This window comes from Phragmites australis, chromosome 17, assembly GCF_958298935.1.
Source record: "Phragmites australis chromosome 17, lpPhrAust1.1, whole genome shotgun sequence".
NCBI classification, from domain to species: Eukaryota; Viridiplantae; Streptophyta; class Magnoliopsida; order Poales; family Poaceae; genus Phragmites; species Phragmites australis.
In genome coordinates, this window is record NC_084937.1 from 28938446 (window position 1) to 28957340 (window position 18895).

General features: G+C 45.7%; 2 protein-coding genes across 4 annotated transcripts; both read left to right on the forward strand.

Moving 5' to 3' along the window:
* Nucleotides 1-9943: 9943 nt before the first annotated feature.
* On the forward strand, nt 9944-12172 carry LOC133897088 (ALA-interacting subunit 5-like). 3 transcript variants are annotated; one of them, XM_062337661.1, is made up of 5 exons: nt 9951-10296; nt 10765-10823; nt 10937-11011; nt 11092-11409; nt 11581-12172. In XM_062337661.1, exons 2-5 carry the CDS (start codon nt 10821-10823, stop codon nt 11845-11847), a joined length of 663 nt encoding a protein of 220 aa, XP_062193645.1. In that variant the 5' UTR covers nt 9951-10296; nt 10765-10820; the 3' UTR covers nt 11848-12172. The 3 variants fall into 3 exon arrangements, 2 of the variants coding, with proteins under 2 accessions (XP_062193645.1, XP_062193644.1); XM_062337660.1 differs by having other exon boundaries at nt 9952-10288; XR_009905851.1 differs by lacking the exon at nt 11581-12172 and having other exon boundaries at nt 9944-10833; nt 11112-11252.
* Nucleotides 12173-16153: 3981 nt separating this feature from the next.
* LOC133897087 (uncharacterized) lies at nt 16154-18895 on the forward strand. Its single transcript, XM_062337659.1, has 8 exons — nt 16154-16490; nt 16590-16739; nt 17068-17244; nt 17371-17459; nt 17555-17619; nt 17770-17872; nt 18303-18413; nt 18573-18895. Exons 1-8 carry the CDS (start codon nt 16340-16342, stop codon nt 18699-18701), a joined length of 975 nt encoding a protein of 324 aa, XP_062193643.1. The 5' UTR covers nt 16154-16339; the 3' UTR covers nt 18702-18895.

An 18895-nucleotide genomic window follows, 5' to 3' on the forward strand; every position in this document is an offset into this window, starting at 1 on the left:
GCGTGTTCGTGAGGCTCAGCGGCATGATCGGCTCCTTTCTGGTGTAAGGAAGAAGATCTCGGAGGGTCGGTCTCGAGAGATCAGTTTAGATGAGGAGGGTGCAATTCATTTCAGGGGCCATCTTTGTGTGCCACAGAAGTCCGAGGTGAAGGCAGATATCCTTCGTGAGGCTCACCGGACACCATACTCGATGCATCCGGGTGAGACTAAGATGTACTGTGATTTGAAACAAATCTTCTAGTGGAAGCGTATGAGGGTTTATATCGATAAGTATGTTGCTTCTTGTGGTGTGTGCCAGCAGGTGAAGGCCGAGTGTAAGCGCCCTACCGGTTTGTTGCAGCCTTTACCAGTTCCCGAGTGGAAATGGGAATATGTCACGATGGACTTTGTGGTTGGGTTGTGTCGGAGGATTAACTCCTGTCGCAGGGATCCTGAGAGACCCCTTTTTAGAGATTCGGCCGGGGGGATGATCCTGAATAAGTTCGTCGGAGAAATGAATGAGAGTAAATGCAACGGCCGGTGGTGGGATTGATGATCTAGTGCAAAGAGAAGTAAATGCAACGGAATTTAGACAGGTTCGGGCCGCACGGGGGCGTAATACCCTACTCCTGTATGGATGTAATAACTGTCCTGAGAAAGTCCCTCAAGGATGTTGCCGGTTACAAGAATATTATGTCTAACTAAGAGCTTGAGGCTCCTTGTTCTTGGGCAGGGACTATGCCTTGAGTTGGTCTATGGTTCGATTCTTGCGGTCTCTTGCTCGATTGCTTGTTCGCTTGTTGGGTTGTTTTATCTCTCTCTGTCTCTCCTCTCCTCCTTCTTGTGTGTGCCGACTCTTTTATGCACTCGCCGGCTGCGACATGCCCCGAACGGGAAGGAGGGGGCACAAGTTCCAAGATGCCACGACTGGGAAAGGCGTCATCATTTCTTTTGGGCGAAGTGATCGGGGGGTGGGAAACGCGGCGCACGCCTGGTCACCTGTCACCATAAACGCCCTGGCAATGGGCGCCGTAGAGAGGGCCCACCGGGCAGCCGCAGAGCAACCCGGCGTGCCCGTCCTGTCTTGTTCCTCTGCCACAGCAGGGTGGCGGACGGAACACCTTGATCCTGGCGATGTTATCCCGAGACACACCGGATGATACGGGACGGGACCCGTGCAATTAATAGTCCCACACCTCTCTGCCAAAACATGACAGGAACTGACACTGCGGCGGGAGCAGTTGGGGATGTCAGGCCACGCACGCTCATTGAATGCGGCCTCGGACCTCTGACGGATTGACACCCCATCGGCGGGTGCCTCGGGAGTCTTTCTGAGTCGTCGGGGCACCGAGTGCTCGGGGGTACTGTTCACCTCCCCGAGCACTCTCTCCCGAGAATGCCTATCTTCGCCCTCAGGGTACCGGGCGCTCGGGGGTACTGTTCACCTCCCCGAGCACTCTCTCCCGAGCACTCTTGCACGAACCTTCAGGGAACCGAGTGCTCGGGGGCTGCCACGTGCAACCCCGAGCACTCTCTCCCGAGCACTTTTGCATAGATCTTTCGGGGAACCGAGAGTCCGGGGGCTGCCACGTGCAGCCCCGAGCACTCCCTCCCGAGCACTTTCACACTAACCCTCGGGGAACTGAGCGCTCGGGGGCTGCCGTGCGCAGTCCCCGAGCACTCTCTCCCGGAACTTAGCTCTTATGATTGTCGGGGGACTAGGGTGCTCGGGGGTGACCGGGCACCTCCCCGAGCACTTTCTTCCCGGAACTTAGACTTTACGAATCATCGGGGAACTGGGATGCTCGGGAACCAGTGATTGTGGCCCCGAGCACCTTCTCCCGGGACTTGAACTTTCCTCATCCCGCTGGAGGGACCTCGCGGGATGGCGACACGTGACGGATGGCCGGCCTGGGCTCGGGACTCAGGGACCCCCGGTTCCTGATACACCGATAGGTTGCCTCTGTCTCCTCGTGGTCGAGATGCTATATGGGTTGTCGTCGACAGGCTTACTAAGTCCGCACACTTTATTACCATGAAAACGACTAGCTCTGCACATGATTTGGCTCCCTTGTACATTAGGAAAGTGGTCATATTGCATGGAGTGTCGAAGTCAATTGTTTCGGATCGGGACTCCAAGTTTGTGTCTCACTTTTGGTAGATCTTGCAAAGTGCTTTGGGCACGAAGCTCACTCTTAGCACAGCTTTCCATCCTCAGACGGACGGTCAGTCAGAGTGGACAATTCAGACTCTTGAGGATATGTTGTGTGTCTGTGCTCTGTCTTGGAAGTGCAGTTGGGAGGACCATCTAGCTTTGGTTGAGTTTACTTATAATAATAGCTTTAAGGCAAGTATCAAGATGGCTCCTTTCGAGGCTTTATATGGTCGAAAGTGTGTTTCTCCTCTTTGTTGGAATGTGGTGGGTGCGAGATCTTTGCTTGGTCCAGACTTTGTTCAGCAGACCTCAAAAAAGGTGCAAGAGATTTGCCAAAATCTGTTGGCCGCTCAGAGCCGACAGAAGAGCTATGCTGATATTAGGCGTCGTGATCTGGAGTTTGCTGTTGGGGATCTCGTGCTTCTCAGGGTGTTGCCGACCAAGGGCATTATTTGCTTTGGTACCACTAGGAAGCTCAGTCCACGGTACATTGGTCTATTTCCTGTGGTGGCTCGTGTTGGTAGTTTGGCCTATCATCTGGAGTTGTCGAACTCAACGAGGAGAGTGCATAATGTGTTCCATGTTTCTATGCTACGGAAGTATCTCCGCGACCCTGAGCATAAGATCGATTTGAAGTCCATCATGATGGAGCAGGATCTGACCATGGAGTGTCATCCGGTGTGCATCTTGGACTCATCTAAGCAAGTCATGCAGAGGAGGACCATCAAGTATGTGAAGGTCCTTTGGTCAAATCAAACTAAACATGAGGCAACATGGGAACTTGAGCCTCAAGTACGAAAGAAGTATCCCGAGCTCTTCAAAGCTGGTGAGTGTTGTTGTTTGTCATTGTTTATGCTTTGTTGCCCTTCCTTATCTTAGAATCGGAGCTGGTAGATTCGGGGACGAATCCTTTTAAGGAGGGGAGAATGTAATACCATATAATAATAATAATAATAATAATAATAATAATAATAATAATAATAATAATAATAATAATAATAATAATGTGACCTTCCAAACCGTTGCTCGGTTGGACGATCGGAGACCATGGATGCGTAGATCTCGTCAAGATGAATCCATTTTGCTATCTGATGTCGCGTTTGGGCACTTAGTGAATCCGTGATGAGCCCAATAAGTTTAAACCATTGGTTAAAATAAAAAAAAGGTTAAGGTTTGGTGGGATCGGCTCCCACCCACACTTGCCTCGCTCGCCTCGCCCTCATCTCCACTGGGCCAACACCGCCACCCCAGCCTTCCGGCCGACACGGCCACCGCTTCTAGCCGCCACCTCCAGCTCCGGCCGCCACCGCCTTCGGCTGCCGCCGTCCCGGCCCCATCGTCGCGCGCCCAGCCTCCTGCCGCCGCGCGCCCGATCGTCGATCACCAGCTGGCGAGCCGCTGGTCGGCAGTGTAGGGAGGGGAACAGGGGGAGGGCGTGGTGGGGAGGAAGGAGCAGGGGGCGGCTGGTCGGTCGGCTAGAGAAGAAGAGAAGGAAGGAAAAGAAAGGAAGAAGAAAAGGAAAGAAAGGAAAAGGGAAGAAGAGAAAGGGAAGAAAAGAGGAAGAAGGAGGACGAGGAAGGTGGAGGCCGTCCGCGGGTTCGCCGGTTTTTCCTCGCCGGTTTGCAGTTCCGCTCCAAAGGTGACTCCTTCGTAGTCCTTAGATGCTTGTAGGAGGTTGGGTTTAGTCATCCGCATTGTCGGTTAAATGTATTGTTGGTCCGGTTAGTGAGTAGGGCGTCAATTAAATTGGAGGCCTAACCGATGTTGGACGCGAGTGTATGTTTAAAGTGGAAGTTGTAGTTCACGTTATCGGCGTACCGATGGCGTTGGCGTTGTTCTTTTTGGGTAAGCGGTTTAGGTGCTTTTGGCTTTTTTTGGTGTCGATGTCCTGTGAAGTTTAGCCATACGTTGTGGCTTATTCTTCAGTCTTTGACTGAGCTAGAGGAGGTTCTTGCTCAGCGTCTAGCGAGCTAGTTGGTAGATGTCTTTCTGAATCATTCGGTTGTCTAGAACATTGGGTTTTTGGCGTATAAGCGTGTGCCTTCTTTTACTTGGTCATTGCGGTGTCTTTGTGCTAATAGTATGTTTGTTCAAGTGGTGCTGCCTCGCATCGCGGCTAGTGACGTCTTCATCGTCGGTGAAGGCATGTGAATGTAGCGAATGACTATGTTTTAACCTGTTATTTGGTTGCTTACATTCTTTTAATTACAATGCATTCATCTAACCTGAATAATTGATTATGAGCTGGTTACTATGTTCTTTACCTTTCAGAACTTTACTCAATTATTGATTTACAAAGTGCAGTAAGAATATTATGCCATTTGCAGTTTTTCATTGTTGTATTATGCAATTCTTGAAGTCTTAAGCATTTTCTAGAAGTTATGTTGTTGGTTATGCATGAATCATGTCATACATATAGATCTCATGCATTGGAAGTTGTCGCTATCTTTTGGCCACGATGTTACCCGAGAAGGGGTACAGTGCACACACTTACGTTACTCAAGGAAGGGTAAATGTGAGGAAGAGCATGTCATATGCATGTTTATGCATTCATATGAAGTTCATTGATTTATTCTCATCAAGGTCTTACTTCCATTAGTTGGCTTGTATATATGATGCGGCTGTGAAGATTTATGGTATCATAATGTTAAAATGGTTAATGTTGTTGTTGGACTTGCTTAGCCTTTTTTGTTTCTCTTGTTGTTGATAGACTGTTTCGTTACTAGTTTCTATTTTAGAGATGATTGCTTATTCAGCTGTGGCTAAATAGCTCTTTAAAGCAAATTCTCTTGCTGAGATTTTTGAATCTCACCTATGCTTTCTTTTCAGGTTCTTTTTGAGGTGTCAATCGCTTGCAGGATGGGTAGCTACACGTCGCCTGCATGTTCACCTTCTCTTTTGGGCTAAACTTGTTGTGTTGTTAGATGATGACTTTTACCGTGTTATGTATATAGTGAGTTTGTGGTGGTTAAGTTGTATGGTTGAGGCTTGTACCTCCTTTGCTAGGATCTTTATATTGCTAGTGTGATAATCTATAATCTGATATGTCTTTGTGTGTTTTGTTGCCAGTTATATCTCTAGTTCAGGGGAGGTGCTGCCGAAATTTTTCCTTTAAAGTTCAGTAGATTTGTAGGTTGGTTTGAGTGACATTCTGGGCTTGTTTTGTTCCCCAAGGTGTTACAGATGGGCATCGCCCGTGATGGCATGCACGATGGAACGGACGAGGTTACGAGCCAAACACGCTGTATGGCACGTGAGATGTCACACTGATGTCACGCACGATGGCACGTGCGATGTCATCATGCTGGATGGCACGTGTGATGGCCTCGTTGTCATAGCTGACTGTGTCGTCAGTCTCCTCAGGCTCCTCCTCGGGCTCTTCTTCTGGCTCCTCCTCTGACTCCTCCACCGCGCTGGTGACGACATCAGTGACGACGCCGTCGTCGCATCCACGTCGACAGACCCGGTATCGCCCAAGTAACACTCCTTGTCCGCCTCCTGGGACCCCTCAGGCTCCACCTAGGGCTCCCAGCCCGTCGGTGCCTTCAATGAGCTCGGCAAGGAACGCATCGACCCAGGCCATGGTCCTGCCCGCTCTTCATCACGTTCGGAAGACAAGGTGGTTGATGACGGAGTCAGAGGCGACCATGGCGGCGAAGGAAACAACGGGTATGGCGACATGGAGGAAGAGAAGGCCATGGAGACTAGATCTCTAGAGAGAGAGAGTGTGTGTGTGAGAGAGAGAGAGAGAGAGCGAATGAAAACCTAGCAACTCTCCCGTGCGAATATAAGGCGTGCGCGCCTAGACTGCCTGCCTTTTAATTTGGATTTCCGGACACTAAAATGCTACAACTGAGATCTTAAAGGCAGTCAGTTCGCAAGTGCAAGCGACTGACATTAGAATGCAGTCGGGTACTGGAGACAACAGACTGCTTTATGTAATACAGTCCATCAGTTTCTTACGAGCAACCGTCTGCTTAACGAAAGCAGTCTGCTTTCTTTGCTCATCTCGGTCATCAAAGGTGGCTCCCAGATATCGTGGATGGTTGTCAGAGGAACCAACTGCTTTATGTTAGTAGCAGTATATTCTTAATTTCCCGACTAGGTTATGTGGTCACCTTTGTGGCGTTCTGTAGTAGTGTAAGTAGTCCCTGAAGTGCTTCTTACCAATATTTTGCTAAGGTATACTTTAGGGTACTACAAATTAATGTGAACCATTCATTGTGGATTGATCGGGAGTTGATATTATACGACGTGATAGTATTATCATGAATTAGAGTAAAATGCAGTAGCGGTTCTCGAACTTGGCATGCTATGTCATTCAGGTCCACGAACTTTGAAAATACATGATCGAGCTGTTAGCTAGGTGGTAAGGTTGTTGGTGAGCAGCTTACCCTTCGTTGCCTCTCGTGTGTGATGCCTTTAGTGGTAGTGCGACGTGCCCGTCGCCCACGGAGCCTCGGTTCTGTCGATCTCCCTAAGGACGCGACCTTCTAGCTGCGTGTAGTTGTAGGTTTGGGTGTGTGCGTGGGGGCATGAGTGGGCATGCATTTGTGGGGTTGGTCTGTGTACGCACGTGAAAAGATACTGTAGCTGTACCTAATAGAGAGGCACTAAAAAAACTCTGAAAATGCATTTCTAGGCCATTAATGTTGCCAAACTGTGTCAATTAAGTCCATACCGGTTCAAAGGGGTCTTGATGCTGATGTAGCATGCCACATGGTGCTTGCATGGATCTAATCAGACTAAGGCGTTACGTATTCCTGCCGAGTAGCTACTGTCTACCTACTTCTTGCTCCGGCCATGGCCATGGCTGGCTTGGAGCACGACCTCGCGTATGTTCTCGACAAACTCCTCCCAACTGAGCCACATGCCCTCCACCCCCGGATCGAAGCTCACCGAGAATACCTCGTACGGCACACCTAGGAGGACGCCAAACAGCAAGAACACCACCCAAAGCGGCGGCTGCAGGTCGAGCTCTGTCACCTCTACTGCCGCATGCAGCACCGCCTCGCTTGCCACTGACACAGCGAACGCCGTGGCCTGCACCCGCCATGCCACACGCCACAGCACCTCCTCGGATTCGAGGAACTCGAGCTCCCCTACATGCTCCAGCCGCTGTGCCCACTCCTCCCACTCTTCATCGCTCACCGATGCGTCCACGACCAGCAATGACCCGAGCAGGAACGAGGCTAGCGAGTAGACAAGCGGCACCCATGCGGGCTAGAGCTCCCTCTCCATCCCTTCCCTCGAGTTCCCAGCTGGATTCGCTTCCTCCCCGACATAATCGAGCTCGGCGACCGTCTTCCCCGCCTCATACCACCGTCCTCCACGCCTCACCGTCGACCCACTGCTCTAGCCCTCCTCCAAATCGAAGAGCCCCGTGGTGAGCTTTCCCTCAGCCCAAGGATCCTCATACGTGTCTTCATTTGGCTTGGGCCCATCTCTAACCCAGCCTTCACTGTGTTGTCGCCGATGAAGCTCGCCTGAGCTATCAATGGCCACCGATGCTTTCCCTCTCCGCCAGTCATGCTCCCATCTTTGCATGTCGCCGCTGAGTCCCCAAATCGGTTCCCCATTGTGTGCTGGTGCTCCTAGTACCCTTCCCTGGCCGAGCCCCGCCGCCAATCGCCGTCAGCGAGCTGGTCAATGCCACCCCTCCCTCTCTTGTTTCAATTTTGACCGGAATCAAAATGTTGAATCGGTCCAGTGGACCTGATTAACACAGTTTGACAATATTAATGGTCTAGAAATGCATTTTCAGAGTTTTATGTTTATGTCCTTAACTTTTATGTTTATGTTGGAATATTTGAACTAATTTGGATATTTGAATCATAGTAATTTTGCAGCACACATTAATAGGTAAGCGACACTGAGATTTTTCTTAGGATAAACAAACCAATATAATCAACCGTCTGGGTCTAATTTGCTTCATTTGTAAATCTGGCCGTATCGAGAGAAATAAATAGAGAGCTAGCTGTCAGCAGCCGTGTGACTGCCTCACAGGGCGGAAATTAATACTTGCTCATTTTGCAGCACACGTTAATTGGTAAGCGACAGCGAGATTCTTCTTAGGATAAACAAACCAATATAACGAACCGTCCGGATCTAATTTGCTTCTTTTTGCAGCACACATTAATAGGTGAGCGACACTGAGATTTTTGTTAGGATAAACAAACCATATAATCAACCATCTGGGTTTAATTTGCTTCATTTGTAAATCTGGCCGGATCGAGAGAAATAAATGGAGAGCTAGCTGTCAGCAGCGGAAACATGGAAAATATTAACGATACTCTGTTATATATACATCCTGTCAGCTTCATTCCATCGCAGCCATAGCCACATCTAGAGGCCCAACGCGTCTCATTCTTTGTCGTTCATGGCAATGGCGCCTCCCACAAACTTCTCCCCCCATCTCCTGATTCTTGTCATACTCACAGTCTTTACCATAGCCACATCTACAACAAAGCCCTCGCCGTCGTCCGCCGCTAAGGCGTTCCTCCGTGCGCGCTGTGCCACAACCAAAAACGCGACCACCTGCTATAAAGCCCTCCTCCCTTTCGCCGACTCGTTCAATGGTAGCCAGGTTAGGATTTCCAGCGCAGCCACCGCGGTGGCATTCCGCCGGCAACGCAGCTTCCTCACGGAGCTTCGACGCCTTCAAGCACGGCGGCCTCATCAGCCCCTCAATGTAACGGGCCCTCCGAGTGACCTGGATCAGGCCCTTGAGGGTTGCGTGCAGAGTATCGATGATGGCGGCCTGGGTGAGAAGGAGGCGTTGTCTGACCTCCGCCTGCTTAACTCTCCAGGCACGAGCAAAGAGAAAGCCAAGCACGCGCTCTTTGATGTGGAAGTAATGCTTAGCGCGGCAGCCTCATCAGCTGAGGGGTGCATCGATACCTTTGAGGATGCAGGCGGTGCCGCGCTTGTGTCGCCGGTTGGCAAGGAGGTGGTGGCGATGGCTAAGAATACCGATCAGTATGTCGATATTGCTCTCTACCTTCTGGTGGGCATAACGTTGTGATGAACCGAAACATGCTTCTATGTATGTTACTTAAGTAATATAAACAATAATATCAGGAAGATTTTGTCATCCATTGTGCAAAAAAGGGTTTTGATAGATTTTATCCGGAGGAAAACAAAATTACCCACAATTTGGGTTCGTCAGATTGCACATCTGCCCAAGTGGAGAACCCCGGGAGATACTTGTTGTGCACGCATCTCCACTGGTGCCCCTTGCTTTCTTGCAGTCCGGCAGCGATCTCCTGAATCTAGTTTGGTTCACCGAGCACCCTTCAGTTCCCAACGTAACCAATCGACAAGAGGTGCAGCAGGTTAGCAAGATAAGAGTTCAGCTCTTATCTGCTGATCTCCATCAACTGATTGACTGAACTGTTCTGTGTTTTAGGTACCATTATAGCTGAAAGGGAGTTGATTGACAAAGATAAACTTGTGCTTAGAGGTTTGCAGTTCCATGGTTTCCATGGAGTATTACAAGAGGAGAAGACCCTCGGCCAAAAGTTTGTTGTAGACGTCGACGCCTGGATGGATTTGAGCACTGCTGGTGAGGTCGACAACATATCCGATACGGTTATCTACACGGATATCTGCAGGTACAGTGTTCGTGTATGTACGATCACTGAATAGAAACTTTGATTTTGATTGCAATATTTTCTTTTGATAGCCTTTTGCGGATACAGATACACAGATTGAGCCAATGTTATCCGAGGGCCGAGTCAAAACACCAAAATGTTGTGAAGGAAGGGGGGTGGGGGGAGGGGGGGGGGGAGTGATGTGGATGGTTAGGTGATCCTTACCTTTCTGGTTTCCATGACGCTCTGAAGGATAGGTTGTCTCTCTACCCTTTTAGTTCCTTGCTTCGTCTCTACTCCTAAACCTGCTTAACTTTCCCTCTTTTGTAGTCTCCTGGTGAAGCTTTCCTGGAGTTAGTACATCATCATATGTTTCTGTCTGGCGTTAAGCCTTTCCAGCTTTTCTCTTGCATTTCTTGAAGCAGTTTCAGTACTGGAGTCTTCAGAGAGGCACTTTCTTCACCGGAGACAGCAATGCCGGCGGCAACTAGCGACGCTGCAGGACCAAGCTCCAGCCCAGATGGCTTGGCAGCCACCATGAAGAAGCGCAACAGGCCTCAGTGTAAACTTGTATTTCTTTCTCCTACCTGAACTGTTCTAATGAACATCAACTGCAGTTACTTGATTCTACAAGTATTACCCTTTGCATACTTTGGATTTGATCTGTTCGATGTGGTTCATGTGGATATTCAATATAGCATGTATGAAATCTGTGATAGCTTTTGCAATTTTTATTTTTGCAAAGGCTTGCAAATTTGGGGATAAAATAGTATACCATTGCTTGGCTGATGAACTTAAAAGGCCTGAGATGTTTGCTCCCATTATCAGACTGTAGAATCGTACCTTGTTTTGCTACAGATCATCAACATATGCTGCAAACTGAAAAACTACCTTTCGTTTTCCCAAATTAGAGGAGTGTGATTTGTAAAGCTAGAAGTAGCCTAAATTAATTAATGTAATGGGATTCTGTGGTGGTTATCTTTGTGGTTTAAATGTGAAACAAGTACTGATTGGCGCTATTCTGTTGTTTTATTGAAGATCATCAATTTAGTCAGCAAGAGCTTCCAGCATGCAAGCCTATACTGACGCCCCAGATGGTGTTCAATTGTTTGTCCATACCTCCGTATTTAAATTTTAAACTTTTTTGCCCAACATGAGTATTGTCTATAAATTCCATATGTGATGACTATCTGTAACTTTGGACAATCAGGTTATTCCTGTGCTTGTGTTTGTGGGCATAACTTCCATTCCTATTGGCCTTGCTTGTATCGCAGCGTCAACTAAGGTATGTTTGAGTTGTGAAATCAGTACTCGAAATGTTTGGTAGGCCAATTTCCTCAGAAGCTAACCTACTCTGAACTGAAGACGATGTATTGGAAACACAGGTATGTGAAGAGCCGTAGCGATGCGCAGCTGAGAAATCCTAAGAAGGTCAGGGACACACGAACTTGCAAACCTGAAGCTACTGCAGATGGAAGCCCCATTGTCCCCTGCGGGCTCGTAGCTTTGAGCCTGTTCAATGACACATACAGCTTCACCCGTGGCGACGAGACGCTGACGGTGAGCAAGCAAGGTATTTCATGGAGGAGCGAAAGGGAGCACATATTTGGTAAGCGTGTGTATCCAAGGAACTTTCAGAATGTGACTCTGATTGGTGGCGGTAAGCTTGATCCAAGCAAACCTGTAAGTTCGACTGGAACTTGTTACTGGAACAATGGGTTATCCTCTCCTTGTGGTCTGTCAGTAAAGATTTGTGCAACCTTTGAGTTTCAGGTCTAACTTTCAGTATTTCAAATGTTGTGATGCATATTTTGTGAGGTCTGACCACCTAGATTTGAATTCCAACTTGAACAGCTGAGTAAGCAGGAGGATCTGATGGTCTGGATGCGCGCAGCTGCGCTCCCGGCCTTCCGAAAGCTGTACGGAAGGATTGAGGCTGACGAGTTGATAACAGTGACGATGCGCAACAACTACAACACGTACAGCTTCGGCGGGAAGAAGACGCTGGTTCTGTCCACCGCCGGCGTGCTGGGAGGCAAGAACAGCTTCATCGGGTTTTCTTCGACGCGAAATTCAAATTCGAGTTTTCTTCGACGCGAAATTGAGTGCCTATTTTTTTAAAAATGACGGTTTGCATCCTACGTGTCCTAACATCTTGTTGATGCAGAAAGCTGAAAGTTGAACTTCCATTATCTGAAAAAATGGAAAGAAGGAAATGGTGCCGTCTCAATGTACTGAACACGGTGTCGTTTTGCTTGCAGGAAAGAACAGAATCTCATGTTGCGGTCCCGACTTGCACGATGATCATGCTTCGAGTCGTGTATGTATACAACCACCAGATTCGCTTCCTAACCTGGGTGGTGATTGCTCTTTTGAACTTTTTAGATTGATGATTGTTTGTAGCAACATATTTCAGTAATATACATGCGTGTGGTTTGCAAGTGAACTTGTCTGACGACAAAATTAAAGTTGATACATGTTGGTCACCTGCTCAGAGAAATTCAGATACTCGATTGGATCCATCCAAACGGACCCAGATGATGAAGCAGTACGTTGGAGGGGGCCAATCCTCACTGGGGAAAGATTTCTCATTCCTGTCACTATTTAGCTATCGGGAGAAAGATTTCTCTTATTATCATCTCCACATAGAATTTTGTGGTAAACGGGTCTCTAATAGAGATGTAAAATTAAGTCATATTTAATTATCTCTATATATATTAACAATATATACGTAGTATAAATAAGTAATTTATTGATGCATACTAATGCAAGATTAATTAAATATCGTAGATTATATAAAAAAGAAATAAGAGTAATTTATTATTTACTCTACATAATGTAATGTTTGTGCATTTATATACTAAGAAAAATGTGTGTTTATATGATATCGGGAATATAGCCGGGAGCAAGAACGGGGAACGTTTTCTCATCCCCTGTCCTCATATGAGTTAGTAGAAGATGAAATCTCTCCATCTCCATCCTCTAATAGGAGAATTTCCGCGGAAAATTGGGGATCAAGTCTTCATTAATATCCCTAGTTGAAATCTTTACTGGAGTTCCATATTAGAAACTACTGGGATAATTGTTCAGTGGCATCTTGCTAGCGAATGTGCTTCCTTGGTCAGAAATCACAACCAGCGATTTCTTTTGATTAAGTAAACTCACTTAGCTGCTAAACCCATCTCATCCCTCTAATGAATTGTTTAAAGAACGAACCACTCCGCCAGTTCCATCATCAGCCTTTCCAATGTGCGCTTTTGATGTAATCGGATTGTCGCTTTCCTTTTATTTGTTTTCTTTTGAATTATGTGTATCTTAATTATGTAGAGATCAAAGATGAACTTCTATATAGTTATAACGATGAAAGTTTAGAGCTTCTATTATTAAAAAAAATTATCATAGACAATACAAAGGACATCGATATGACCTATCTACGGCGGTGTGGCATCGTTCGCATTCAGATGGCTTTGATGGATGCTAAGCTGCTATCGGTAAAAACGGACATCCTCTTCGGCCTAGACGGACATCCTCTTCGGCCTAGACGGACATCCTCCCAGAATTCGGACTTCGTCGCTGATGACGGATCGAGTCCAACTCCGTTCCATGGGACAGCAATGATGATGATGATGATTTAGTCGACGATGATAATCGTCTCAACGGTCCTGACGAACAGGCCAAGAAAAAGGCAAAAAATCTCTCAGACATCTTCTGACACCAAAAACCAAAGCGCCGTTTCTGCAGATGCAGGTTGACACTGTATCTTGGCTGACGCGTTCGCCAAGCCTCCATGGGCTGCTCGGGTGCCTTCGCCGCTGGACATCTCGTCTTCGCCGCGCTGGATGGCAGTCACCCCTCTCAATGCTACGAGGGACTGGGAGGCGCCTCGGTCCCAGATGGCTTCCTCTCCGGCGGCGCTGTGCATCCCGCCGCGAGGGAGCCCACCTCCGACACCATCGGCTTCCCAAGGAGACTCGACAGGGTGTCGTGTGCCTACGAAAAAGATCGAAGCGGTGCAGTCTCACTAGGATCCATGATTTGTTCTTAGCAACAGCTCCAGCAGATTATATATGGTTGTATACACGTGTATGCTTTTTAAGTGGAACTCGTGTGTCACAAGTTTCAGGCGTGTTGGTTGCTCAGAGAAATCAAGTAAATATATTATCCAGCCAAGAATTCGCGTGCTCCCAGGCCACCTGCTACTGTAGTACTGTAGCGCCATAGCTCTGCCGTCCAACAACGATCTAACGGAGCCCACGCACCAGAGCCCTCGTGCTTTCACCCTCGTGCTTTCACGTTGCACCGGAAGTGGCCCCTGCCGGTTGGTGGTTGGTGCGTTCCGGCCGGCCGCTGACTGGCTCGCGGCGCGGCGCGTGGCGCACGCCGTTCGGCAGCTCACTAGCTAGCCAGAAAAGCTGATGAGTAATGTTCATATTTTTTATTTACCTCTTCATTTTATTTACGGTACAAGAGTGATTAAAAGATTCTAAATATTTTTATGAGCAAACTAGATCTCACTAACAACCCATTTTAATTAGTTTGATCCAAAATCATTCGCCAATATTTAATTAAAATTCAACCAAAAAAGGCCCACTTTTATAACTTCTAGCTATTTTTAACGTCTCAAATAAATTCCAATTTTTTTTGAAAAATTCACTAATATTCTTTACATGTGATATACTGATTTTTAAAAATATTTTCAACCCTAGATTATTTGCTAAAAAAGTAACTTCCTTTGTAATGCTCTATTTATATTTATTTTTATCATTTCATATGAATTCTCAGTCATCGATGCATTATTTGTGTACCAACCGCGAATCACTGACTCGCTAACAAGAGAGGTAGTTGTTTGTGTGGCATATGTGCAGCACCAGATCAAAGGAGATTTTATAAGATATAGTATGAGTGTACTGGACCCTCCCTAACCTTTGATAAATTTACAACATATAAACAAAATTACATTATCAAGTAAATATATTATCGAGTAATTACATACATACGATTACAACGTATATACATAGTTGTATAAAAATCTTATACTATAAGATCTTATATCCATGTCCAACCGAATAAATTAAATAAAATACAACATCCTAAACCCATGATGCCTTGGCCAATTCGGCATGTGGACTTAAGTTGTTCCAAGTTTATATAAGCCTATGTCTCATGCAAAATTGCGTAGTTAGACAACAAAACAATTTGCGTTTTATGTTTTAACCCTTGATTTTGTTACATATCGTACTTCCTACTGTTTAAAAAACATTCCAAACACTATATATTGATTAGGTCAAATATTTTAACCTGATCCAATGGGTCCTGAACCTATCAATCCAGACTGTAACCAGTGGATCACGATAAAAAAAGTATTTTAGAGTATTTTGATTTTTAAGAAATGAATATGCCGAAATAAATATTAGTTATATTGATAAATCGATTGAAATAATCTAAAATCCATAGAAAAACATCTAGAACTCAAAAAAAAAATATTAAACCAATTTTGTTGGGTTCGTATTTCTGTCGTCTACATTTCAAAATTATGTGCATGTATGGAATTGATACTGCTTTTACTATAATTAACTGGATGTGTTAAATATTGAAAAATTCATATCTAAATCCTGAAATGCCCAAAATTAGTGAACCCAATTTGTTTAGACTTCTTTTGGCATGCTCTGTACATGAAAAAAAAGTTCAATGACAAAAAGCAGAATGGGTGTGGCATAGCGCGCCTTCTGTTCTAATTTTTTTAGTCTTCTTTTATCAGATAACATTACCGTAATCGTATTGCTCAGACATTATCTCCTCTGCTCTAACCAAGTAACAAAATCCCACGGACGCGCATAAACGCGCCAATCAACCTAGTTAAAACAAACGGACCAAGATCCAGGACGACTTCAGATCTTTAGTAAGCACGAGTTCCAGGTGCATCATCATCAGTTTGAAAATATGGCAATGGCTTTTCAGTGGCATCTTTGGATTAACTAATAAACCTACTTAATTGCTAAACCGATCTCAGTAACTCGATTTTTTCACACAAAACACACACAAAAAAAGAACCATTTTGGTGAGCTAAAGATAACACCGGGATGCCATGGCCGTCAGTGGCATCACGTGCCGTCCTACTACTAAGGTCCTGTTTGTTTCAGCTTCGGATTCTGGCTTTCAGCTTTTATAATCCGAAGCTAAAACAAACAGGCAGCTTTTGGTTATAGCTTTTTAAAATCTGCTGGTTGGATTGTGAGAATCTGAGAAGCTGATTTTGCTCAGCTTTTAATAGATTGTGAAAGTTCATTTTACTAAACTGTTCATTAAATTTTTTTTAATCTACAGTCTAAAAGCTTTTCACAATCCAACTTTTCACAATCCAATTTTTATAAACTTTTTTTTAGAATCTCTAGCTGAAACAAACAGAATCTAAAGATCACACATTGACACAGCACTACGTCTAGACGGGATCAGAGAAGCACATCGCAAGACGGCACCAACCCAGCAATCTTGTAGCCTTGCGATTCCATCTCTCAGCTCCATCCACCTCCGCTGCCTGCCTTTGCTCTCTCTCTCTCTTTCTCTCTCTCTGCACTTCACTACTTCAGGAGTGCAAGTTCGCATCTGCCAATCCATGGAGAAGGCCGCCTCCTTCCTCTCCTCCCTCCTCGGCGGCGGCGGGGGCGTCTCAGCGGAGCCGGCGGCGACCGTGAAGTCTATCCTCATATACCCCATCAAGTCCTGCAGGGGCATCGCCGTGCCCCAGGCCCCCATCACCGCCACTGGTTTTTCTTTTTTAAAAGCAATCCCATCTTCCCGTTTCTTTCCTCGAAAAGATGCGCTCTTTCTAACAAGCCTTCTCCATTGCCACTCTTGGTGAGCAGGGTTTCGGTGGGATCGGCAGTGGGTGGTGGTGAACTCCAAAGGGAGAGCCTACACCCAGAGGGTCGAGCCCATGCTCGCGCTCGTCGAAGTGGAGTTGCCGCCGGAGGCCTTCGCCGAGGACTGGCACCCCACGCCCGACGCTCACATGGGTACTATACTTACTGGATTGCTCAATCACATTACATCAAATTTCGTGCTGCTCATTTCTCTGATTCTCTCATGCACAATACACACAAGACTACAACGACCAGTAACTGTTGATTTGCCACTGTGACGTGTAACTGCACAATCTTAATGGGACAAATTGGATTTTTTTTTTTTTTTACTTCGTTTTGTCCTGGTACCTTGCATAACATTTCAAGTGCTTCTCACAGATTTCTTTTATTTGGAATGCTGATTGATAGTCAATAGTATTAGCAGTTACATATTCCTAAAAAATAAAAATGTCATTTTTATTCGACCCACTACATATTGCAGTTATCAGAGCACCTGGAATGTACCCATTGAAGATCCCTCTTGCCGTGGAACGCGCCACAATTGATGATGTCTCTGTGTGGGAGTGGTCTGGCTCTGCATATGACGAAGGATCTGAAGCAGCTGAATGGTTTTCCACTTACTTTGGAAAACCAAGTCGACTAGTGCGCTTTAAAGAAGGTACAGACTTTCCAGGGTTTTTTACCCTTCTTTTTTTGGAGACCTTACCATTTCCCTGGAATAGTTTGATCGATGAAGTTTTCTCTGTTACTTATAGAGAATGTTGTATTGCTGTATTTTCAACAGTATCGGAAATCAGGCCGACCGATCCTGACTATGCTCAAGGTTACAAAATCATGTTTTCCGATTGCTTCCCTTTTCTGATAGCCTCCCAGGTACTGTTTACGCTATCCAGTTGTTTACAGATGATTTCCCTGAAAAAATATTACTAAAGACAAAACTTGGGTTGACAATGCACGTTTAATTGCAGGGCTCACTGGATGCACTAAATGAGATTCTTAAAGAACCTGTACCGTTGAACCGCTTCAGACCAAAGTGAGCAGCACATATGTGCGCTTACATTTTCCGAATAACCAACCTTCTTTGCTGGGTTATTTTATTGTGTTTGATAACTGGTTGCTTGGTCGAGTATTCAGCTATTATAATTAGTGTGCTTACTTTCTTACAAAGCTGATTTTTTTACAGTATTTTAGTGGATGGATGCCACCCATACTCGGAGGATCTGTGGAAAACCATAAAGATAAACAACCTAACATTTCTTGGTGTGAAGTTATGCAACCGTTGCAAGGTAAGATACCCGCTCTGATACTAATCATTATTACTCTCCTAGCTTTGAAGTTGATTATGTAGTTTCTTGTCTGAAAGGGAACATGAAAACTGATGAAAAAAATTCAGTGGTTCAACGAGCTTGCTGTATAGTCTAATGTTGAACTATTTATATGTATGATATTCTAATACTTAAATTTTTTATGTCTGATGTATGATCTATTAAATAGTTATCCTGTCAGTCAACCTATCATAGCTGTAGTATGGTTAGTTGGCTTATTTGTGGACTTATGTAGTGATCGTCATGAAATTAAGTAATAATTCATGGCTATGATGATTTTCATGGAACATAAAAACTGACAAATTGGATACTGTGATGTGCATCTTTTACTTCAGCCAGCCAATATATATAAAAATTATCTTTTGCTTAGTTACTTTGTTGGCTAATTCAGGTGCCAACCATTAATCAAGAAAATGGAATACCTGGCACCGAACCAACTGAAACTCTGCTGACATTTCGGTCCGATGAAGCGCTGCGTCCAAGCCACAAAAATAAACGGCAGGTAATTGTCTCTTGCAGCCTTTTTTCCTCATATTGCCCGTTTGGACCGTTATGGAGGTCTTGTCTGTGGCCTTGCTAGTTGCTACTTCAGGATCCTCAGGAAGTAGGTTCACAGTGATGCAGATCACTAAGAACTCAGCATTTTAATCATTTTTTCTAGGTGTACTTTGGGCAGAATTTGGTCTGCAAGGAATCTCTGACAGCGAAGGGCAAAGGAAATATCATCAAGGTTGGCGATCCAGTTTATGTTCTGCAGGCATTCGCTTCTTCTAATGAAGCCCCAGCCTGATTCAGGGCTAAAAGTAGCAACTGTGTTTTTCAGTTTCCTGTGTGCAAGAGACTACGAGGTAGCCTGTCTGTAAACCTAGGCAGCATCAAAACGTGAGAAGTGCGTTTGTCATGTGCCCCAGACAAACAAAATCATCTGGCTGTTAAAACTGTTGATGATGCAATAAAGTATCGGTTAGATGTGCCTTCACCTGA